The sequence below is a fragment of the Dermacentor silvarum genome, chromosome 6 (assembly GCF_013339745.2).
Source record: "Dermacentor silvarum isolate Dsil-2018 chromosome 6, BIME_Dsil_1.4, whole genome shotgun sequence".
In the NCBI taxonomy this organism is placed as follows: domain Eukaryota; kingdom Metazoa; phylum Arthropoda; class Arachnida; order Ixodida; family Ixodidae; genus Dermacentor; species Dermacentor silvarum.
In genome coordinates this window covers 72,485,850-72,511,850 of record NC_051159.1, presented here as the reverse complement: position 1 = coordinate 72,511,850, position 26,001 = coordinate 72,485,850, and the positions used below count along the sequence as shown (strand labels likewise).

Below are 26,001 nucleotides of genomic sequence, written 5' to 3'. Positions count from 1 at the left end.
TTGTTTTGCTGACGAATGCCAGTAAGCGGTGAATTCGGAATATCTTAATTCGCCCGCGGCCTATGAGAAGATGCGTGCGCGCTGGTGGATGTCGGGGGCTACGGTTCGCTCGCTCTACTAATACGCGTGCATCATCAAAACGAACTAGACGTCTTGTATCTCGGGTGTTTTACAATACTGCAGAGCCTATTGACATCACGCTCATTCTTCGCATTCTGCTTTGTACGGACGTTAAAATAGTCGCCGAACATATGCCGAAAGTAGTGCCTCAACTGAATGTGGCTACCCCTACATGCCGCATCAGCAGGAATGTGTTTAGGCGATGCGCAGCGGCCTTATCGACGTATACTCCGAAATCCACGTCAATGCAGCTGTGACGCGTGCAACACGAGCCGAACGGCTCGAACCGCCCGCCGTCACCTCCTCTCCGCGCCACATCGGTGTACCCCTAGCGATGACATCATCCGGGGGCAAAGCAAGAGACCCGCGCCGCCGTGGCTTGGCTCATGGCAGGTGTTCGATTCCACCCCCATCGTATAGTTTTCTCACGAAATTCAGGTAGAGGGGAGGCATGAGGTTCACGGTCGGCTGGTGCCTCGACACGCATACAGGTACCCCGCTGCCATCACGTCTGCCATCACTTTGTGCAATCTGGGTGATCGTAGAGCGTCGAGGCATCTCTTGATCAAGCATTGCCGCTGCTGAAGTGAAGCGTTGCGCAGAAAACGACCATTTTATCTGACATGGAGTCGTTCTTTTTGCCAGGCGCTTGTTTGCCCTTACGTCAGTCACCTTGACAACTATGCATTCGCTTTAAAATAAAATTGCATTGTATTGTACCTGCCACGAGGAACTGCAGGCGACAACCGCAAGAAAGAAAGCGATCGGAGAGATGAAACCATGCAAAACTTCAATGTATGCGTCAGATTCTTGGATTCATTTACTGCGAGAGCTTACAAGTCACCCCAGTGCTGTGCAGTGTTGTGGAAACCTTGTTATTAGCCCACATATTCTGCAATGTCCTGCGGTGTTCATATCTTGTCCAAGCTCTTCAAAGTATTTTTCAATGTCCTTCAGTGCAGTGCAAGCGAATTAACTCTGAGCAAGTTCCTTTAACCTCTTGCAAATAATGCTTAATCAACACATCTCAGCTGGCTTCTCCAGTCAAGGCTTTCACAATCACCATGCAACATCGGCCCATCTGTTTGCGTATTGTGTATTTGCTGCTGTGGAATTTGTGACAAACGAATGTAGCGTGAGTCAGATCGCAAGAACGTTGTTACCCAGTCCCTGCTTATTTTTTTAAATCCAGCATTTGCATTGTAGAACCCAATGATAAAGTTGGCGCACCTATGTCGTGAATGAGACTTGGTGCGCAATCGTAGCTGCTGTGAACTTGTGGTAAATACGAAGCAAACCCGCTTCGAAGTTAATAAATGCTGTAGCAGTAATAGTCTAATGGAGCGTAATGCTTCTTTGTGTATACATGTATAGCTCGGCAACACAATTTTGACTCCCATTGTATGCTCGATGGCATACTTCGAGAAATGAGCCCAAATATTCTCGTTACATATCGACCAGCGGTCTCTTTCACAGTGGGCAGACGTTGGTGCTGCAGGCTTCCTTTGCAGATTAAACTCAAGGTTTGTGAAAGTAACTGCCGAAGAATCGAAAAAAAAGAAAGAAGTAAAAAAATAAAACATGCGGTGGCGTGCTTCTAATGTATTCATTGGTAATGAAATTACACTTCAGCGATGGAGTTATTTTCTTACGCGTAAAACAAGTTCGCTTAGTAATTCTGTGCTTATAGAGCAACACGCCAGAACCACTTTAATACACAAAAGGCCTCACGGCACATGTTTAACTAGAAACTAGTTTCTCGCAAACGATTAATGTTGACCAACTGCAAACCAGCTCAAACTGGTGAACATTGTGCGCAGCCCGATCACTGTTCCACACCACGTGAGGGGAGGAGTGATCACATGCTGCTCTATGTTTGGTGTAGGTGCACGCGCAATCTGGCAGGCGGCACGACGGCGTCTATATCAGTCAGCCGTGGGTATCGATCGCCAACCGCGCCCACTCCGCCTACTCCCCATTTTCCCTCGTCCCGCTAAAAAGGAAAGCAGATGAACTCCACGACGGGAGAGAGGGCAGTTGCGACCTCAAAGAAGGCGATGGTCCCTTCTAAAGTCCCTAGATTTTTTGCAGAAAATCTAGGGACTTTAGTCCCTTCCAGGGCGGGACTAGTGAGGGAAAGAAAACAGCATCCAGTGAGACCACCCAAGCGATGTTGAGGAAGAAGAAAATAAGAAGTGGGCAAAAAAGAAACTTGGTGCGGAAGTGGCAGGGAAGGCAAATTTCAGGGAGCTAGACAATGCAGATCACGTTTCGTCTCCCCTACAGCTTCTCCCACCTCCCGTTTCGCCGGAGGGGCAGAATTCTGGCAGGCAGGTATTCGGTGTCTGGCGGGGACGGTTTTGGGAGCATCGCTGCTGTCCTCGCCCGAATTCGCTTCGCCCGTCGCGATCGTCGTGCCTGGCTCTGTCAGATCTTTCTGGCCTCGGCGTGACGCTTTTGCTACAGTGTCCTTACTTTTGCCGCGCTGCCGGGTACGCGTGCGAGAGTGTGAGGTTCTTCTTTTAAGAAGATGCCGCTTTCGCTATTGGCGCCTGGGCCGCCAGATTGAGCGTCCAAGCGCCCAAGCAATGACGGGGAAGCGGGGACTTCGCGATTCGAGCACGGAGCGCTGGCCACGCGTTTCTTGTCTATTCGAGGTTGTTTAAGCTCTACTTTTATTCTTATTTTGGGACTCTTGCCTAGGTGTCTTCTCGACAAATTTGAGCGGCCTTCTAGAGGTTTTCTTTCCACTGGAGAGAAATACATTGATACTCGAGTGTATTCCCTCAAAGCGCATGCTTGTGTGGCAGTGTGTTCTGCGTCAAGACACTGAAGAGAAGCAAGCACTCCGGTATTTTTTCTGCGTGTGCAATGCATTTGTCGAGAAGATATGTTCAAGTGTTTACAAGAAAACAGGGCTATAAATACGGGTTAAGAAGGTTACTGTGTACTCTTGGTGCCCGTAATTTTGCAATCAGCCGACCAACGGAAAGTTCAGCCCCTGATCACTGTACGAGTTGAGTGAATGGCCTTCGATTATCAACAATTATGAGAAGCTTGCCGTCGATTCGACTGTCGATAAAGAAGTAACATAAAATCGTTTCGCATCTTCAAGGGGATGGACTGATGATTTTCTTCTATTTATCACCTATCCAAGCATGATTTTCTCATATAGAATGCTGGTGAACTTTCTGAAGTTTTTGTCGCTAAACTGTACAGCTTTTCATAATTCGTATGGCTTCTTCACCCCAATCCAGCTGAAATGGGAAGATGGCTCTTAGGGGATCTATCGTTGCTCTAAAGGCGGCAAACAAGGTTGCACTGTTTAATTGCTGGCTACTTGGGCTCGTGCGCTTTTCTTGCTTTTTTCTTTTCTTTCGCGTGCAGTGCGCACGCGCGAAGACGTATGTCGAACTCTTTCCCCTCTTTTTAGCGATGAGAATATCTACAAATCGCGTTTTGCGCACGTGCTAGAAAACGCTTTAACGCAGTCTGCATTTTACGCCTACCAATGGACTATGCAAGGGTCCAGCGGCGTATGCCTCTGCTCCCTTCATGCCTTGTTCTGTATAACGCCCGCAAATTAGACTGAGAACGTAAAATGGCACTCGGGGTTCTCGAGAAGTAGCCTAACTAGGAGAAGCATAAAGAAACAACGAGTGGGGACAGATACAGAGAGTGAAGTTGGCAGGATGAAATGCTTGAAAGTAAAATTATCGCACGCGTATGTACGTATATCGACCGTGCATTTCGAACCTGTACCGCTCGCGCACGGCAACGAATGAGGATAGAAAAATTAAATTGGATAAACGCTCTAGTAAAGCTGCTGGAATCGCAACTCTCTGATTGTTGCAAAGGGTTTGTTAATACCTACGTACTGCTTTGCTTAGAGGCGCCCACAATACTTTTAATGTAGTGTTTCGTGGGTTGTGTACACAAATGCACAACGAATAACTGTTTCGTTAAGCGAATTCCTTGTCTACTTTCCCGAGATCAATCTGCGCACTCATATGCTGGGATACTTGAGCATGTCGTCTTTCATGGACAGCTTCTGTTCCCTTTACAAATAGCCAGCTTCGCTGTTCGCCCAGTCTTCGCACCACCAGTGTGAAGCTGCCCCTAATTTTTTATAGTTATTTATTTTAATTGCACTATATTCTATTTATGTCTTCAATGCACTCGAAGCTGTTTTAATCTGGCCTTCGAGATAGACTGTCACAGCTAGTGAAGTGACCCTCTTATTGTTGCGCGCCGCGATTTCCGTTTATATATATACTCGTCTTTCTCCCTTCTTATGTGTCCTTAAATCGCATTTCCCTTGTCCTCGGTGCAGGGTCAAACCGGGCTTTTCTGGTTAAACTCGCTGCTTTTCCTTTCTTTCTCTGTCTCTCTCTTCAGTAAAGTGACCAAAACAAGCTGTAAATGCCCGAAGTTGTACTTTGTCGCCTTCATTTTTCGTCTACCTCGCCTGCCATGGGTTTGCTTGGTCCTGGCCACGTTATGATCGTATTTCCGATGGTCGTGGGTTGGCCACCCAGATCGATAGTGTCTGACTGCAGCTCCGATGGCGTTTGTTGGGGCCGCCCACCCTTGGGTTGCACTAGACGCCCCACCGCAGTGCAGACACGGAGTTACGAGAAACATGCTTCTCTAATAGTAGAGCGGAGACGGTGGCATCTTCATGTCCACAGGTTTGAATGTACGTGTCGCTTCGTATCGCCCTCCATAATGGTCGCGATGTTCGGTACGCGTTTCTCAGTGTCGGCAGGAGCATGCCTGCAGCACTTGGTGATCTGAATGTATCTACGTTTGCGTGAACCCGACAAAGGCGGGTCGAGTCAGCTTGTCGGGTTGAAAACAGGTCGTCGGGTTCATGCAAACGTTAGCTGGTCTGGCCGACTGATCTTCGAGGCGAGTTCGGTCAATCCGCTTGAAAGAGGTGGGTTGAGTGCCCAACGCGCTTGGCAAGATGCAGGTAAACGCGGCTTAGTCGGGCTCGGTCAGGGGGAAGCGAATCACTTTGGGGGTGCGGTGAAGCGGAAATAAAGTGAGTGTGCAAATGCTTTACTACAGCGGCCACAACGAAGCGGCCCCCAAAGTCTGGGAGCGTCCGCGGCGAATGTAAATGGGAGCTGATTGGTGACAGCGGGAGAATGCGAGCGCACGCGCACACGCTCGTTCCATCTTGTAGCAAGAACGCGCGACGGAAGGCAGCACAGGCGAAGTGCGCGTACCGTTCCGCTGCAGGTTTTCCCGTTCACCGAGGTAGTCGATTGCTTCGCCGCCTTGCGATCGCATCCCGGCCTGAACTCCCCCTTTCCTTTCCATCCCACCTCGTCGCCCCGCGATAATCTTGCATAAATGCGTGTGGGGAGCGCTAATCCTTCCACGGTGGTAGCTGAGGTGGCGTTCCAGTGAAATGAAATATCTTCCTGCGCTCCCGCTGGAAACGAGATTGGCGGCGACGCACCCGTGAATGTATGGGAAAGGCGGCTGGTTGAGTCCTATACGAGGGAACAGGTGGGCACCGGTGCGCTGGAGTGGAGCAGGAGCGACTCACTTTGCCGTGCGGCGCCGAGGCAGAAATGCCGTTACCCGCAGCCTGAATAGCCGCCGAAGTTTGGCACGCGCTGAAGGTAGTACACAGCGAACATAGTCGCGCATGTGAAAGCCGGTGACTTCGCGAAGGCTCGAGCTTTCGCTAGCGACGTCGTTGAAACCACTGAAATCCCCTTGTAGTTGCCGAAGGAAAACGTATGCGCTTACTAAACGACTGCATAAAACGCAGGAATGCTCCTCCTATTGAATGGCGCAGGTGAGTTTCCCTCGGGGAAATTACTTCAGGTAATTACTTACGTTCACTAAACAAACTCGCGACGTCGAATGCATGAAGCAGTGCTGCTTGACGCGGGTTGCGGGGCAGGACGGTTATAAAGAACTGAAAAAAATCGTGGCAGAAAAAAAGAAAGATAGAAAGAAAGAACGAACGAACGAACGAACGAAGAAAGAAAGAAAGAAAGAAAGAAAGAAAGAAAGAAAGAAAGAAAGAAAGAAAGAAAGAAAGAAAGAAAGAAAGGTTACTTGGTGCCACTAACCTGCACAGTTTTGTTTCCAGATGACTTTAGGAAGTATTGGTTATAGGTAAATATATTACACATGGAGAAGTTAACAAAAATTGGCATTTCTTACGCCTGTACGCAAAACATAGAATTATTATGCTGCCAATGCAAATTGCAAAGCAGCGCAAAGAAGGGAAGAAGAAATCAACTTTATTTAAAGAGCCGGCACTTTGCTTTTAGTGGCCTCAGGTGTCGACTCGAAGTCCTTGGACTCGGGCGGCATCTTCGGCTTGCCGGACGGCCCAAAGAATGTTTTTTTCTTTGTTTCCACAAAGAAAGCACGTTTCCGCTCTGTACCTGTTCTCATGCGTCGCCTATTCACACATCGGCGGCGTACAGTGTCCAGAGACAAAGCAACCAACAAAATAAACTTTCAGTGACCAGCAAACTCAATAGGCGAATACCTTGTTACGACCAATGCCGATGCGTTTGACGCATCAGGCGCCTTGTATATGCAGAGTTTTGCTCAAGTGTACGTGTTCAGGACGTCCTGGAAATGCTGGAAGCCTAGCTCTCGCCTCTCCACGTTCTTGTGCTTTTGTTCGCAACGACTGCCATCCGTTCCTATACTGCAAGGCCTTCCCCAGATTAGTTTATCCCGCGCTCTGTGGCCCCTAATAGCCGCAATCCCCGAAGGAGCACCACTGTTGTTGCGCATTTCTGCGTTCACGCAGAAAACTAGGAAAGTGGGTCACTCGAGTGATAGTTCTGAATATCATAAATGCCGCCAGTCAAGCCCGATGTTGGTACGAATATTTTTCTAGGTCCAAGAAAAGCATGCTTTATTATTATTATTATTATTATTATTATTATTATTATTATTATTATTATTATTATTATTATTATTATTATTATTATTATTATTATTATTATTATTATTATTATTATTATTATTATTAATAGCAGTATGCACAAATACATTCCCCAGTACAGGCCTAGACGCTCTAGATATCCCCACTGGTTTTCGTCTGAACTCATAATTGCCCTAAAGCTTAAAGATCGCGCACACCGAAAATCCAGAACTCCGTTGCCTAATGAGTACAGAGAAGAATTCAGCTTTTTTCGAGCTCTCTGTAAACGTCTCTATAAGCGGGATCAAGATTCATATATGGCATTCTTGGAAAATAGCGCCTCCGACAGGCCGGCGGAATTTTGGAAGTATATCCGTAAGCGTTCCAATAAACATGGAGAGGGTTTTCGCTTACTTGACTCTAGAGGGGCAGAAGTCCAAGCAGTCGCGGATTGTTTTGCATCCCATTTCTCTTCCATATATAAAGATGCAGGTTTTAACGCTGGTGTCAGTCAGCAGCACACGACGGTTCCTACATCTAGTGCGGTGTTGTTTGATGAAAAGCTTGTCCACGAATGCCTTAAGCGCTTGAAGCCTTCCCTATCCTACAGCCCTGATGGCATCCCCTCCGCAATTCTAAAAGCTTACGGCAGTATATTTGCTCCAGTATTGACATCTATATTTAATAACTCTGACTACTTCCACTTTCCCTCACATGTGGAAAACTGCTCGTGTTTTTCCTGTATTTAAGTCTGGATGTAAATCAGATGCCTCGAATTATCGCCCAATTTCTCTTCTCTGTGCTACGTCCAAGATTTTTGAGTTTGCTCTTCACAACATATAATCTTTTACTGTGAAGAACTCGCTCATTCCGAATCAGCATGGATTTCTCACCGGCCGCTCCACTATCACAAATCTCGCAAGTTTCATGACACTGATCTCCACGCCGGTACTGCAAAGGGGGCAAGTTGACACCATTTACTGTGATCTCAGCAAGACTTTTGATGTAGTCAGCCACTCGCTGCTTCTGATCAAGCTTACGCACTTTGATGTTGACTCGTCAGTTGTGAATCTCTTGCGCAGTTATCTTCTTGGTAGATCCTGTTATGTTAACGTCAATGGCCAAACGTCTTCTTCTTACATGGCAACTAGCGGCGTCCCTCAAGGATCAGTATTAGGAACACTCCTTTCTTTAATTTTTATTATTGCCGTTCTTTCTGTTATTCGGAACTCTTCTTTCCTTCTATATGCCGATGACATCAAGATTTTAAAGAAAATTCACACTGTTGATGACTGTCGCGCCCTGCAGTCTGACCTGTTTTCTTTTTCTAAATGGTGCAAGGATAATAACCTTACCTTGAATGCTGCTAAGACCAAAGTCATGACTTTCACACGCAAAACAGCAAGTATTTCTTTTTATTATTCTGTAGATTCTGTGCCGTTCTGTAAGGTCTGCGAGATCAATGATCTTGGTATGGTACTTTTTGATGCAACCTTACACTTTTCGGCTCACACTAAACGTGTTGCAATGCGGGGTATGCGCTCTCTTGGTTCTGTATGCAGACTACCGAGGGAATTCAAGTCTCCTACACCGTTCCGCAAGTTATACACAACCATCTGTCTTCCTCAACTCGAATATGCGTCGGTCGTCTGGAATGGCTCTTCTAGATCCAACAGTGACATTATAGATCGTGTCCAGAAAAATTTTCTAAGCATATATAATCACCGCTTTGCAAACCTGGACATTGCACCCTGTACTAGCACTGTTGGATTGTTGTCATTGCCCTCACTTCGCGACCGACGTAATCGCGCTGACCTCCTGTTTCTCTTTAAACTCCTTCACGGTAACCTCATGTGTCCCGAACTTCTCGGCTGGGTCATGTTCCGTATCCCACGCAAGATCACCAGAGAACATAGACCTTTCCATGTTCCTGCCTGTCATCACGAACACTCAACTGTCCACAGAATACAGAATCTTTATAACGCTTACTTTGTGAACTTGATATATTTCATAATTCCTTGTCATCGTTCCTTTCCGAGCTTTGCCTTGTGTTATAATTTCATGTATTGTTCAAGTGCCCTTCTCCTCCTTTTTCTTTTGTATTTACTTTGCGCTTTGTTGTCGGTACTCTCTTCTTTTCACAATTTTTATTTTTATTCATTTATTGTTTAATGATTTTTCCCTGAGTGTTTTGTTTTTGGTTTGTAATGTAATGTATGCGTGCGCCAGCACTCAGACCTTAGGGTTGTTCCTGGGCACTTAAATAAACATGATTATTATTATTATTATTATTATTATTATTATTATTATTATTATTATTATTATTATTATTATTATTATTATTATATTATTATTATTATTATTATATTATGAAACACAAAAGAGAAATACACTATCATTCGCCTTCTGTGAAGAATTAAGTTCAGACAAAAAAAAATTTTTTTTTGCTTGGCTATTAATTGGCTTAGGTGTTTACAGACACTCGTGCTTGTTTTGTTTGCGGAATTATGGCGGCGGCGGCGGAAAGTTTGTCCGACTAAGAGCGGGCGGCAGAACAGTCTTCTTCTTGTTGCTAGATTACTCATCGTACCATGCCAACCATCCTGTTTTCGTTTACCAACTGCCGCGAATACCGGGTCGAACCGAGGCGGAAGGAACGCCCAAATGCCGGGGAAACATGTCAGTGTACTGTCGTATCACACCTCCGAGAAGCTGCGACCACAAATCACCGCAGGGCTAGTCCCAGCATGTCTCTCGTTTCTCTCGAGCCACGGTGCGATTGATCTCTGGCATCTATCGGCTCGGCCGAAAACAAGCCGCCCCAGACATGGCGACGAGCTTCGCGGTCCGTGTAGACACAGCAGGCAGGCGGCGTCGGCATGCCGGGAGAGTGGCGCTGGGATGCCTAGTTGAGAGAGCGAGGCTTAGAGACGCCGTCGAACACCGCGCCCTGACACTGCTGCTAAGGCGCAGATTACAGCCAAGATTAAGGAACCCGTTGGGAGAGCATGTCTGCAGCGACGAGGCCAGGAGTAGGGGATCGGGATATTCCGCGAGACTTGATGGCTCGGGAAACAAGGGAGTGACTTTAATGCTGGCTGAGACTTGGCTGAGCGAGCCTCAGTGTTCGTTTTCCACAAGCTTAGCCAGTGAATTTCTGGTTTTCTTGCCACTGACGCCGTCGGTATATATATATATATATATATATATATATATATATATATATATATATATATATATATATATATTATTTCAATGTCGATGACGCTAACACGCCTGCTTCGGAAAACCGGCGAAAAGGTTGTAGCATTCATATTTGTACGTAGCACAATAATCAAGTGGCGCGTTATATGTTCAATTTCGAAACCTCATGCTCGCACTTTTGTTGACTACGTACAAGCCAACCGGGGGGTGTTATTCTGGACAGTGTAGGATGCCGCCATGTTGTAAGATGTTCTCAGTTCTGTTTGACACCAAGGCGGCTTGACAGCTTCTCTGATTGGCTTAACACGTCAAGATGATTTAATTTGGCAGTGTCCAGAACTGAGTACCCCGGTTTAGAGAGTACCGCGATGAGCTAGCTGCACGTTATGGCTTTACAGCAGCGGGTTAAAAGAGACGCGAGCCCGATCGAGTGACTAGGACATAAAGGTCCTATTCCAGAGCCCGGTGTGATTATCGATGTTATGAAAGTTGACCCGACCAGTATGAACCAAACCCTTATCGATCTTTATCAACATTATCTGACAAGATCCGACCCTTATCAACACTTATTGGTTGTTATCTACCTTATCGGACTTGATCCGCGCCTTATCAACCCTTATCAGTCGGTATCAACCTTATCAGACATGATCTGACTCACATCAATCCTTATCGGTCCTTATCAACCCTAGAGGATTTGATCCGGCTCTTATCAATCCTTAATTATTGGTGCTTATTTTTTACATCATAATTGCTCCAACCAATATAAGCCCTTATCGCTCTTCAGAACCTTATCCATCCGCGTCGAACCATTATGAACCATGATGAGACCCATATAACTCCTCAACACTCCTTATCATTCTTATCAACTCATTGACTGCTTACATATCAGTGTTGTGCGACGCGAAGCGCATAAGCCCTCAGAGATCAGTTGCATTTCGGTCGGTGAAGGAACGCCACAACGGAAGGAGAATCCCGTGACCACCGAAACGCATCGGGGATGTGACGTGTTCGGCATTCAATTTTCGCAAAATCACAATCTTCCTGATGCCTACAATGCTCCAAGGCAGCTGCACATGTGGCCCTAGAGATGGCTTTTATTCCATCATAACCAAATCTCTCAACAAAGCCTTCATAGAAATTATTCTCTTTTGACATTTGTTTTGTACCACAGGGACAACAACACATTCATATGTTTCATATATATGCATCGTCCTCAAGCTTAGGTGTTTAGCTCTGTCCACCCTCACTAACTGGTATAAATATATTGTCTCGCCTCATGGGCTCAAAAGTGAAAGACCATATGAAAGTTGCAAAAATTCGGTGAAAGCGTTGGAAGTAGAGCCTGGCACAGTGAATAACTTGCAATACGTAATAAATTTTTGTTGCCAAAAACTTACTGCAGGTTTCAGCCTTTCCGAAAATAGAAAGTCGTTGTGAAACGAATGTCTGAGCGTAACTTTGCAAGGCCGAAACCCGTTCTTTCCAATAGTGCACGCTTAATTTATATGCGTATAGCGGCACGCCAAGATACTTTGGTGGAACATCAGTCCACTTAATGCCTGCAAACTGTTCTGGCTTATAACACCATGAGCCGAACCATAAGCCTAAGGTTTTCGAGGAAGTTCATTCATGCTCCTGATACGCTGCCAAATATCTCTATTGTAGCCACAACCTTTTCAACACTGGGCTTATCCGTGCAGAAAAACGCTAGATCATCTGCGTAAGCTAACACCTTTACCTCATTACCCAGTATCTTGAAGCCATGGATGCAACTTGACTGAATTACGCTTAAGCATAGCGGTTCCAGGTAAAGGGCGAAGAAAAGTGGGTACATCGGACATCCTTGTTTCATTGAAGAGCAGATAACACCGGGTTTGGAGAGATGGCCATTAATAACTAAACGAGTAGAACACCGGGTGTAGCAAAGCCTAACGCCTTTAAGCACAACGGAGCTAACATTGTCGTGTTCCAGAAGAGAAAATAAATAAGAATGACGGACACTATAAAAAGCTTTAGCAAGGTCTACTTGGAGCATTGCAAGCTGCTCAGTGGAACCGTAACAGTGTCGAAGAAGTGTATGGACGATATGTATGTCGGTTTGAATTGATCGGCCCCTAATTCCGCACGTCTGATGGGAACCAATGAGAATCGACCTCGGAAATTGTAATCTATTCGACAAAACTATCGCAAAAATTTTATACTTAACGCTTGACAATGTGATTGGTCTGTAGCTTTCAACAGAACGCAGGTTTTCCTTATCGGCGCTTTTTTGAATTAAAACTGTGTGGTTTTTGCAAGAAGATTGCGGAAGGACGTCCACCTCTAAGCTTGTAATAAATATATCCTATAATATGGGACTGATAATTCCTTTGAACGCTTTGCAAAATTCATTCGAAACCTCATCAGGGCCGGGTGTTTTCGATAAAGTCAGCTGATCAATAGCTAGCTCAATTTCTTGGATGGTAAGAGTACCACTGACGAATGTACACTCATCATTCTGTAAAGGTTTTACAAGAGACACACAACTCTCTAAGACTTTTGCATCATGATCTTCGAGAGGGGCACTAAACAAAGCATTGTAGTAACTTTCAAACCGAAATTATGTCATTGGTATTTGTTACAATACTACCTTTACAGAATACTTTCGGAATTACTTTTGAAATAGCGTGACGTCGCTCATCAAATAAAGCTTGACGTGTTGGCTGTTCAGAGTGCAGAGCACGCCTGCTTCGAGATCGAACTCGCGCACCTCGGTAACGTAGTGCTTCATATTTTTGTGACTCACATTTAGTACTTTCTATGTCACCTATATGTAAGTGCCTGGCATTTTGCATTTCATCTCTTAAATGCCACTTAGGCTACTAAGAATCCTTCTTTCTTCATTCTTTCTATAACATGCATTCACCGATCCAATTTCTACAGCCACTGTGCGAACCTCTTGCTTAAAGAGTTCCCAAGCAGCAAATAATGCATCTTTACGTGCGGAAAATAGTGTCTCGTTTCTTCTTTTTTCGCGATACTTCGCATCCTATAATTCGGTCATTCATGCAAGTCACACTTGTTGATGCTTTACCTGATTTAGTTGTTTCTTCAAATTTTTCTTCGAGTTTATGCTTGTGGGGGTTCCTGCAAGATGTTTATTTGGCGGTTCGTTTCCTGACAGTTCAGTTTTCCACTGAGTACTTCTACTCCATGTCGCGTAAAAGGTTATACAAAGATTTACTGTCCATGCCATGTCCGCCTCCCTTTTACCGATAACTATACATTGAATGGCCAGGCCACGATGTACTAAAGCGAGTTCGTAAAATGTATATATCCCCATGCTGCAAAACATTCTTTTACAAACTTCATAGTGAAACTTTACCGGTAAAAACATGGCTACAGAAAAAGGGTATCTTTGTGTCTTCTGTTAACTGTCGTCTTTCTGATGTGCCGGAGACAACTGAACACTGTTTAATTGGCTGCAAAGACGCCATTCTATTTTGGGATATCCTCCAACGGACTCTTAAGAAAGAACTTGAAATCAACCCCATACTGTGCGATACCTGCTGCCGACCTCTGGTGACAATGCGCCTTTCGACATGTGTTTTTCTCATGGTAATGCACAGTTTGTGGAAGGCGCGAATGATGGACCGTAACGCCAAACCGGTTGTACCTACAAGGGTGAATTTCATCCAGATGTCTGTGCGTCTAAAGCATGTTTATGATGGGCTTGATGTTCAACCGGACTGGTATACCCCATTTTGGTGAGGTGCTTAGCCTTACCACCCTTTCAAAGCGGAACCAGCATTACCACTTAAGGTATGAACAGTGTCTCTTCTGTTTTTCTGTGTGTGACTGTCATTGTGCCCTTCATTCTATGACTATGCACAATTGGAGAGTGTTTTATTGGAGTGTTTTATTGGGAGTGTTTTTTATGTAATAAATACCATGAATACAAATAAAGTCGGTGTTTAGCTCTGTGGGTAAGACACTCGGCTTCTGAGCGTGGGGTCGCAGGCTCGAAGCTCACCAACGCCGTCGTTTTGTTTCTCTTTGTCAAATTAATTTTGTTTTATACATTATTTCTTTATGGCTATTCGCCTTACGTGGCAGAGGAACATGATTCCTCATTGAGTAGGCAAGGAAATGCGTACGAATTTAAAAGAATGAAGGTAGGAAGGAAAGAAACAGCACGCCACGATTCGTTCGAAAGCGCCTTTCCGGCACGGGAACGCGCACCCCACTACACGAGCAGAATTATATAGGGAAGATACAATTTCCGCCTGGAACACTTTTTTCCCAGCGCTCTACACCAAGATGCACACTTAGCCGCGCCAACCACCCGTCGGCCGCAGTCGTCCATGAGAAGCGGACGCTAATTAAGTGGGGGTTTGCAGAGTTCGGTAAAATCGGCTCTCACCTCTGTAAAGAGTGCGGCGGTTCTCGAAAGTCGCGGCTGCGGGCAACGTGGCCTGCATGCTGAGTGCATGCGCAACATAGCTCTCTACCGGCCCGGTCGCGTATAATGAATCTGACTGCTTTAGCGAAGGCTATATTTACTTGCACACATATTGCAGGGACTCTTCTTCGAACGCACCGAAGCAGCACATATAGAGAAACAAGCTTTCGGAGATTCGCACCGAGTATCGTACCCACGCGTCCGAGTTTGGTCAAACAGGCGGAACTTACCCGATGCACGAGGTGGTCCTTTGATCTACCTCTGCGCGCATGCATGTATCGGTGGAGCGCCCGGGCAATTCGCATAAGAGAGCCGCTTCTATCGAGCTGCGAACACGGAGAAGGCAGAGTAGCGATCGGATCTACAGTGGCTGGCACAGTTTTCGAAAAGTGCGGCCGCAGATCCTTGCTGCGGCCGAATTTCGCGTGGCGCTCGTTCGCTCATTTGGATGACCGGTCGTCGAGGACGGTGCGGAACGGTGGACTGCGTGCTCGAGTATACCGAGTTCCACTGCTTTGTGTGCACACCGCCCGAAGCAAGCCGCATCGAGTGTGTGTGTATGTGTGTCCGTGTGCGCACACACCGGAGTATACACGTGTACGGAGAGCAAAGTGATCGTAACGAAGTTGGTGGCTGCAGTCGGGGATACAAAGCCAGTTGCGAGCGCACGAACGGGGTGCTTGCTCGCTCCTCTTGGCGAGCCGACATAGAGAGAGAGCGCTCCCTTTTCATCCGTAAACGCGGGGTTAGACCACGTATGGTGCCAGTGGTCCAATTAATTGCTGTATCCTGAGCAGCCGCGCTCCGAGAGGGTACGGATTCTATTTTTTTCCCGTTTCTGTCTTTGTCTATAGTAAGAGCACGAATCATGGTCTGTCGGGTAGTCATTATGCGACTGCTTCCAGGGACAATACCAGCAGCACAAAAAGGAAATGCGAGAGGATCCTCTTTACTTCCATGTAACACGGGCAGCCAGACTCTAGAAAACGCATACGAAAGCGCAAACTTGAACGAGGACAACTGAGGACACAGAGGTAGAGGGACACGGGACGCGCGCTGTCTATCAACTGAAGTGTATTGAACAAAACGCTTGAAAAAGAAAACACACGAAAAAAAAAGACAGCCTGCGTGAGCAGAAGTTCTAAATCACGTAGAAATAGTTATTAAGCAAGTCCGTTTCGCAATCTAACAAATCGATAGATGGCTCAGATACACAGTCATCGCGTAACCTTTTTATATGAAAGGCTTCAGCAAGTTCACGTGCCCTTCTGTCCTTGTGCTTGGTGTTGATACAAGTTCTTTTGAAGTAAGGCCAGCAACCACATGACCTACAATGAGCTGAAAGATGAGAGGTCGGCGTTCCTATTAAGGTATTCTTATGCTGGCGAAGGCGCTCATTGGCGCATTTGCCCGTCTGCCCAATGTAGGCTTTTCCGCAAGTGAGAGGCTCTAATTCGATTAACTACGCCAACGGCACAAGGCCGTCTGAGAGCCTGGCATTCGGGTGGGTATACAAAACGCGTAGGCGCGAAGGCGAAGGCGGGCGGTGTTCGCCACCACCGACTGAATGTCCTGTTGTAAACCACCACTGCCACGTCCCTCCCGGCTTTCTGAAAAATTTTTCAGCGCTTAACTGGTGACCGTCGCACACAGTGGTGGGCACGCTCTGTGATCGATATAACCGCCTCGCTCCATGTCTGTTTATACCTGCCGCATGGCAGTTGCGCTGCGAATCACGACGCTGGTGCGTTTTGCGGAAAGAGTGTGTAATTATAAACACGCCAATGGCAAATAATATGCCTGCTTGTACAGTTTATCATCGAGTTCTGAGCTGCAAGCTGATCCAGACGGTTCGACAGTGGGGATGATACTCCAGGAGATTGAAGATAGGTTAAATTTTGACATGGTGTTGCAGGATAGTAAACCGGGATTCCTTCTGATTAAACGTCCGCCATTTTACCCACCACCAACACCCGCCATTCCTATGTTTTTTTTCCTCTTTTTTCGATCAGTCGACATCCAACGTCTTAGCGATGTTTGGGGCACGGCTAAAAAAAGCCTGTAGAAGCCTGCATGTTGTCTGTCATGTTGCCCCTTCTTACTGGTTTCAAGGACAAACGACTACGTCCTTTGTGACTGGCTTCTAGGATGGAACTCAGTGGATTGACAAAAGGAGCGAAAGACTGTCATTAAACGTGCACACAGGGCTGAAGGTGTACCCTGGCTAATGTCTGCCTCCGAGGTTTTGGGGTAAGACAATGCTAGCTGATTTCGCAACTACAGCCAATAGACTTCTTCAATACGAGCTGTGCTTTAGTGTCCACAGGGCTCCTTCCAAATAAACAACAGTAAATCGGTTTCATGCACACGTTCACGCGTGTGTGCATACACGTGTGTCTTTACTACGCGCTGCGTAATGCGTGAAATCTCAGCGCTGTTCACATATTGGGGAGGTTGAGGCCGCATGCAGCGTCCAGCATTAGCCTAAATTGCGCGCGACGCTATTCTTGTGGAGAAAATGGCGTGCGCACACAAGAACCGCCGTTAGAGCAATTCATCTCAACGAGCAAGAGAAGGCGGTACGTGTGCATGTGGCGCAGTTTGAAAGAGAAAGCGCGGTGTGCAGCATGACGGCTGTACACACAGCCACTTCGGCATGAACTCCAAAAAAAACTCTCGCCCAACGGCACAAGCACACGCGCACGCTCCAAGAGAAGTAAAGTGACTCGCGTAAGAAAACGCTGCTTTGTTTCGCCGTAAGCCCCGCGAAAGCCCCGGACATTTTCGTTCTGCAGGATCCGGCAGGGCGTCTTTACCCACAGCTGGCGGGTCTTGCCGTGTAAGCCTATTAATATCGTTTCGGGACCCCGGTTTGCTGTCGCACAGCGTATATATAAGGTCGAATCTAGGGAAGGAAAATAACGCAAGGAAAGAAAAAAGGATTAAACGCTGTGTGTGTCTCTCTCTCTCTCTCCCGCACAATATCCGCGCAATGAGGGCAATCTTCTTTTCCGGCACGCTGCCTCCCGAACTCTCAGCCTCTCGAATCTCGTAAATCTGCGACGGCGGACGCCGTTCTCGCGCAGCCGTTGCAGCCGGCACTCGACTCAGCCCCCGCATTTTAGGGTGGAACCCCGGGTTCTCCTTCTGTGGCCATTTCGAGAGGCCCGCAGCTCTCGCAATGAGCGAAATATTTCACTACGCCCAGTAGCTCCAAATCTTGGCTGCTGCTCAGCCACCCTCCCCCTTCTTTTCTCTCTCTCGACATAGTGCTTCTATTTTTCCCCAGCATTTATTGGTATTCTGTTCCGGCCTACATCACTCTTGCTGCCCTCCAGAATCGCTTTCGCTTTCTTTAATTTATTCAAAGAAGCGAATTTCCTTCCCAGCTCTTCCGTACGCGCGTGCACTTTAATAGCCAACTCGTGATGGGAACTTGCATTCCTCCATTCCTCAGCAGTTCACTGTGGTCGTTGCGGAACATCTTGTGCTACAAGCATCGGCCACAACCGAGCACACGCCACACAAAGCTGCCAAACATTGCAATGTCCGACCATGAATGTGATTGACGGAAGCGCACTTTTCTTCGTAATGTCGTTCTGTATAATTCGATTGATTATTGTTTACGATGACAACATTTATGAGTTGGGAATCCAGGTTTCTTTATCACATCATGCTCAAATGCCTCGGCAGCTTAGATAAAGTATATAAAAAAGATCAATTCTACAACCTTGGGACTTTGATCACCTTCCCACGGTACTGGCTTCTGATATTAGTAATCAAGCAGCGGTGCAACAGTAACTACCTTTTTCTTTCTTTTTTTTTAAAAACTTCTTCCAGTGAGCGCATTTACACGCAGGAAGGCTCGAGCTTATGTATCTGTAATCGCAGTGGTTAGCAATGCTTATTTCTCATGGCGACAGCCTGCTAAGTATCAGCAACGGTTAGAGCCAACAAACCGATAAGACAAAGGAAAAGCAAGGGAAACGTTCAACACACACAGAACCAATGTTCTGGAAAAGCTACACAAGCTTACTAGCCAAGCTGGATCAACCCATGCGCCAGCATCCCGAGGCAATACCTCGCGGTGTCAGCGCACTCGCGCAATGATAAGGCACGACCCTGCGATGTGTTCTTTGTCACAAAATGGATGCCACCTTCGCGACTCTTACACGGCGCGATGAGCCAATTTCCAAAACGAAGTGCACCTTCACTCAGGCGTTTTCACGTCTCTGTCGTGCGCAGGTCAAGCTCGTCGGCATGGACAGCAGACAAGGCCACGGAGATAGTCGACGGGCAGCGAACGAGAGACACGACTGAGAATGCATGGTTCGGGCGATAGCCAGGTCGTCACCGCCAGCAGTCGTAAAAAACGCAAAGAACGAGCGTGTACGACACGAGATGGTCCCGCGAGTTCAAAGCCGCTTTTACACCTGTCGCGTTTATCGGAGCGGTCCGTGCACCCACTAGTGGCTCTCCGTGCGCCTCTCTCATCTCGCTTACCGCCGTAGCATCGACGGAACGAGGAGCAGAGCGACGATCCCCGCTTTCCCCTTAATTCAGCTTTGGGAAAACGTACACAACACACGCTTTCGGATTTCTAATTCCGATTATGCGCGCGTCCTCGTCGTCAAACCCGCGCCTGTCGCGAAACGCCGTAAAGCGAAGCCCTCAAGCGCTTCAGTTTCGTTTGTGCGTACGCACGATCAAGTTTACGTTTGCGTGTATGTGTGTGCGTGTGGTGTGAAGAGAGAGAGAGCGCATGTGAGTTCCGCTGCGTATAAGATCTGGAGAGCGGATCTTACGCATCTGGCGTAAAATTCCCGATGGCCGGTTTTCTCGCTTAGTTCTTTTTATCTTTTAGTTCTTTCCCCATCTTTCGTTACACTCCCTCGCTCTTTCTATTTCATAGCTTCAGTCGTTATCTGAGCCTTCGAAAACAGAAGTACCGGCGCAGATGAACGTAAAGCGTATCCCAATGAACGGCGGAAATTCCATGGCCACGCTTTACGCGCGCACCGAACGTCACTGATTTTTATGTTCCCGAGAGAAAATGTGACGCTGCCTGTATTTTCACGCGTGCAGTGGTCGTGAATTCCTGCCAGTTTATGGGACGTCTTATCGGAGCATTGCAGCGAAGCCCTCTAGCTTCGATAGTGCGGGGCTATATAACGTTCCGTCGTGTCCGCAGCTGTCCATCTGCGAAACATGAGCTGAAAATTGGGCCATAGTATATTGCATGTTGGGTTCGATTGAGACCTAGTAGAATATTTGATGGTGAAATGCATTTCGTTATGTTCAACGTACACGGGGAATCTAAAACAATTATCTAATTAAAATGATATAATATTCCATCGTGACACTGTATTGACCAAGGGAAAGACAGAGTAAGTTGGGCCGATAAAACAGAAAAATGAAGCACGTGTTAGGTAATGGAACTTGTCCTTAAGGAACATTGCTAAATGGCCAAAACCTCGGATATAAAGAGCGTGAGAGCAGATCGTATCTAATTCATGCGTGACAAGCGCACGTTATCATGGGAAATGCAGTAAGGCGTTCTCAATAATCTTATCTTGCTTTAGCAATCAGCAAAAAAAAAAAAAGGAACAGAAAAAAAAATCACCAGCCCTTCCCCTGTCGAGAAAATCGGGGTAGTCGAAGCTTGTGTGTGTATCTGACCTTCATAGTGATTTTCTTTCTTTCTTTCTCTCTCTCTTTCTCTCTCCTTATTTATTTCTATCTTTATCTCTTTCTATATCTCATTATTCCTTTCTCTCTCTCTTCCTCTCTTTATTTCTGTCCTCTTTCTTTCCCTGTCCCTTTCTTTGTCTCTGTATTTCTTTCTTTCTTTCCTTATTTCTCTCTCTCTCTCTCTCTCTGTCTCTCTTCCTTTTTATTTCTCTCTCTCTTTTTCTTTCTCTGACCTTCGTGGTGATTTCTATCGTTCTCTCTCCCTTTCTCTCGGTCCTTTTTTCTCTGTTTCTCTCTCTCTCTTTCTATATTATTTCCTCTCTTTCTCTTTCTTTTGCGTCCCTGGCATGTGCCAATGAGTTCTGCACTTTCGCCAGGACCGGCCCACTTTTCAGCATGACACCACCACCCCCACCGCCGACACTTCTGAGCCTATAAAGCTTTGCTTAAAAAGCTTGGCGTCGAGTCAGAATTTGAAGTAGCCAATCGGCGAATTGATGCGATTTTTCAACTTTCAGCTGTCGATTCCACGAGGTAAAAGTATATGAAACTGTGACCGCGGAGTTACACCTCATCTGGGTCAGAAATAAAGTGAGCCCAGATTATAAAGAACATTAAAAATTCAGCGCCTCAAGACATACTTCAACTTGCGAGTTGCTTTCCGGGGATCATAGCAACGACTTTGGAAAACAGCGCCATCAATCAATGCGGTCGTCCTTATGCAGTGAAGAGGAAGAAGAAGAAAAAAAGGAAGTTTGAACAACCAAGCCCTGAGGCGACGAAGACGTGAGAAGTTAAATTGTACCTTAAGAAGTGCATATGGAACTTGCTGTGCCCAGTTATGGCACCTGAAAATTTTCTGTCAAAATGTTTCCCCGCCCCCCATTGCCTTCTTATTTTGAGCCGTTGCAATTTGTGCATTTGCACTCTGCACGGTATATGTTCGTCTCGATGTGCGTGCTCTTTTCCTTTTAAAAGGTACGGGTCTGGACCCTAGGCTTTGAGTTGACCTACACGTTATGTGAAGTTGCCTCTCCCGCTGTTCTAGTCGCCACCCATGTTTATTTTTCTTTTCTTTCTTTTTTCCCCTACCACCGTAGTGGCGTATGGTATGGATGGCATCAAGCTGCAAAGTAAGAGGGTGCAGGATCGAATTCCGGCCGCGGCGGCCGCATTTTGATGGGGGCGAAATGCAAAAAAAAAAAAAAAGAAGCCTGTGTATCGCGCATTGGCTGCACGTTAAAGAACCACAGGCGGTCCACATTAATCTGGAATCCCCCTACGGCGTGCCTCACAATCATGTCGTGGTTTTCACACGTAAAACCCCAGAACTTATTTTTTTAGTTTCTTTTTCTCTTCCCCTTCCCCCAGTGCTAAGTATTTGGCTGCGCCTCGCACCGATCTCACTGCTACATCATTAAACTTTTCTCTCTCTCTCGGGCCACTCACCGGCGAGCTCGACGCTGGCGTTCCGCGACCGGGCCGTGCCCAGCGCGTTGGCTGCCGTGCACCAGTAGAGTCCCGTGTCCTGTTCCCGGCGGCTGTGCTGCACTTGCAGGAAGAAGAGCTGTCCTTCGGGAAGGACCATGCGCGTGGCCGAGTCACGCACTGTCTTCCCGTCGTGGAACCACGTGATGCGCGGAGGAGGGTCGCCGTCCGCACCGCACCGGAGCGTCACCGGCTCGTGCTTGCGGACCACCACGTCCACCGGCTGCTCGGTGACGCGCGGCGCCCGGCCACCGCGGCCTCCTTGGCTGGACGCTGCATGATGGAGACACAAGGAATAAAGGAAAGATGAGCAAGCGGCCTTTAGGCCAATACGACGATCGCTATAACGGTATATCACACACGCAGGCATACTCGCACGCACGCACGCACGCACGCACGCACGCACGCACGCACGCACGCACGCACGCACGCACGCACGCACGCAAGATTTGCTGGGAAGAGTGTGGACGTCTGCATGTGAAAACGAAATCAGATGTACATGGTGTGAGTTGGAAAACATTGTGCTACCAGGTTGTTCATTAACCAGTCGAAACTACATTCGTACAGTTGCAGTACATTCGCCTCAAGTGTTTGTCGTAGCAGAAATGTTTCAGATCAACTGAGCTCTGGAAAACGACAAAGCAAACGAACGGAGCTCTGTGCGAATGCGGAGCATGAATGAAGCCCTCCTGACAGAATAGAGAAACATCTGCTCTAAGCCGATTCTCTCAGTATTGTTGTCTTCAGCTACCTTGGACTATACGCTGAACGTGGACACGAGACAAGTTCTAGAAAAGTGCAATGCCGAGGAGACGTTCTCTTATTTAGCGTGAACGCGAGAAAGAAGGAAGAAGGAGAGCGAAAGGAAGATCAAGGGTAGGGAGGTCAACCAGACGAGCATCCGGTTTGCTACCCTACACATGGAAAACGGTAAAGGCTACAGAAAGAGTAAAAGTAGGGAAAGTGAAGTCTTCGCGTACACAAGTAGATGCACTGTAGGTGGCATCTCAGACCAGTGGACGCGAAAGACTGCAGTCGCGCACCAATAGGTTCTCGTGCCCGCTGCGGTTGCGGCCACAGTTCCCGAATGTTCGTGACTTGATGCGTTCCAGAGTGCAGCCTGTTCTACCCTGTGGATGTCATATCGAGGAAACGATGTGTGCTTGACAGTTTCCTAGCATCCACAGAATGTGCACGTTGGTCAGTCTTTCATTCGAGTACGGAAAGAATAGGCTTGTATGCAAGAACACGTCTGCATCTTACAGCTGACATAACTTCCTAAGACCCCTTGTACAGTACATTGCACATTGCCTTTAAAATTTGTTCAAAATTCACTCGGAAATGATTACGCAAAATATTCATTCTAGATATGATGTGCGGTGCATGTGTAACTGTAAAGAAGTGTTTTACTCCTATTCTTGTCATCCACTTTCGAGAAATTCCACACTCAATAGATCTAGACCTCTGTGTCGTCGCAGACGGCCGAAGACAACCTTGAGGTGTGTTTCGAAACCACTGAGATTGCGTAAAAATGCCGGACGCGGCAGCAACATGGCAGTGTACTAGACGTAGTTCCGTCTTCGTCTCTGCGTTTAAACAATGAAATGAAGTTTTTACCAAGAAAACATGAGGAGATGATGGAGATAGTTATTTTTTCTCCCGTACGAGGAGACGCAGCTTTTGAGATCCAACCGTGGTATTAAATATTAAAAATTGTTTTTCAAGTTCATAACATAACAGTAGACAATAAAAACCACCTTGAAGGGCGATTATGTCCCATATTTGTATTCGTATCTCAGGAGGATATAGAGTAACATTCCAGTAAAATTTCTCTGTGGTGCATACAACGGACTACGCACGTGCACCCAATCCATATTTAGCAATTGACACAGGACTCTTTAAACTAAGCAATATTTTGAATTTCTAGTCGAAAGCGCTGACACGCATAATGTAACTGCAGTTCTTAAAGGGGCCCTGAACCACCCCTCGGGCTTAGTGAAATAACATAGCCCGCGGGTACCGCATACGCTGCTGGGAACATCTCAGTGAAATTTTGCTGTCGTACGGGGTGCGTGGAGCTCGCAAGCGGAGCGCGAAGTCACCTTTGTCTCAAATGCTCGGGTTTCAACGGAAGCCATGATCCTCATTCTTTTCTGTGTGCTTCATTTCGTAATAAAGCATATTCCAATACGCGGCTGCTATTGGTCGCTGCGGTCGGCCACACCGCGGCCGCCGCGGGGTGCCACCACGAGTCCACTGGCTAAGAGCACTGACGCTCGCTGAGGACAGCCGTGTTTGGCATACGTTGAGCACTTACGTTTGCGTACATATAGGTACCAAAATAGAAGTCATGGCGTCTATACGTTAACATTTAAAACTGCGCGCCACGGTGACATTTCGAAGGCGGAGCGTTATGACCCCGCCCAACTCGGCCGTAGCCTTCGCAGTGAGAGGCATTGAAGAATGAACGGGAGCACAGCGGAGGCCGTGTTTGATTGCCAATAACTCATTTTCTGCTGAACGCATTTAGGTAATTTTTGCGGCAAGGTATTTCTGAAATCGCATATTTCTTACTTCAAATGCTTTTCTCCACTTCAATAAAACGTGGTTCAGGGCGCCTTTAAAGTGCACTGGTGCGTTAATGTGCTCTAAAGTGCGTTAATTCTAGTGAATGTAAGTTCTCCCTGGCTCGGAATAATAAAAAGAAAACGTTAATCAAGACCAATGTCATTTGTATGCCGTATCTTTCTTGCCCTATTCGCTGAGGCTGCTTATACCGACGTGCTTCCAGACATGTAGTCCCGCCGAACTGCGCCTGGGGCGACGCAGCCTCTTCGTGCCTTTTATGCTGCGCCAAAGACGTAGGTTAAACACCGAAAGCGGACCGACAGGCATGGCTAAAACATAGCCTCCTATATACTTCATGCCTGCCCATCGGCGCCGAGAACGCAGGGAACCGGTCGTCGCGCCTAGTGCCGTCACTCACCACCAGTTGGCGGTGCTACCCCAGAATAGAAACACAGGACGCTCTACGGCGGCGTGCGCTGTAGCATAACTATATATCACGCTATTTTTTTACCGGTGCCGATTCTATTGTTTTGCAACATCTGCGGGCGTTTAACGCCGACACAGAAGCGTACAGGCCGCCGCGCATTGCTTCTTCCAAAAGAAAAGAACGATAAAAGGATAACCACAGCTCTTATCTGTACTAGTATGAAGCTTCATTTTCCTTCTGCTTATTATTACATATGTTTTGTATGTCAGTGTGGAAAAAAATAATGTCGGCTCTAATAACTGCACAAAAAAACTTTTATTGCCATCTTATGGATTTACAGTTTGTGGAGCTTTCGTGACAGGGGCTTCCGTGAAAAAACTTTTGCGATGTCGTTCTTGTCCGTTATCTACAGCGCAAAATTAGTGAATAGAGGGCGGAAGAACTTTGTCACCATGATCTCAAACAGCTTCTCGTGATGCTCAGGCACTGAGCAATTCAAGAGTTCACGCTCTCGCAGCACTTGAGCAGCATTCACGGCAGTCTCCCTCAGCGGCTGCTTAAAATTTCTTAGCTTAGCGAGCACTACTTCAACCTACTTGTGCAAAGAGTTCAGCACAACTACGAGTTCGTCTGACCGATACAGCAGACGGCTTCTGTCTTGAAGCCTAATCAGAGAATCTGATGGCGCCGAGAGCTTGGGCTTTGTCAACAAACTGGGGCATTCTTTGCAAGACACCCGCTCATTAACAGCTTAACAGCTCTCGATAGGTATCCGCCAACCATCGCTAGTGCTGCACATTCTGGCGAACGAAGCGTTTCTTCGCGCCGGGTAATGTGGTCGAACAGCGCTGCTGTCGCCTCTTTGGGAAATTATTTGTATGGTTCTGGCGTAGCGATTACGCTCAGTTGCCGGCGTAGGGACGAGCATGTGCTATCTTCCGTGTCCATCACGTTGTTGTTTGTCGATGTTGACGCAATGCCTGTCTTTAGAGACTTTTCTGTTCCGCACAAAACTGCCCGTTGCTTCCAGCTGGCCTCCTCAACCACCCAAAAAAAAAAAAAAAAGGATTCATTGGCGTCAGACGAGAGCTTTCTAGTCAGAACAAATCGAAATTGCATCTCTCTCAGCAAGTATCTGACGCATTCCACGTT

At 46.9% G+C, this 26,001-nt stretch overlaps 1 protein-coding gene across 1 annotated transcript in view; it reads right to left on the bottom strand.

Moving 5' to 3' along the window:
- The window catches only part of LOC119455574 (roundabout homolog 1-like), a 229,029-nt gene that overhangs the window by 85,160 nt on the left and 117,868 nt on the right, over window positions 1–26,001 (bottom strand). The window contains exon 2 of the mRNA XM_037716974.2: window positions 21,816–22,127. Within this exon, the coding sequence (XP_037572902.2) occupies window positions 21,816–22,127 (312 nt within the window). The remainder of the gene's footprint in view (window positions 1–21,815; window positions 22,128–26,001) is intronic.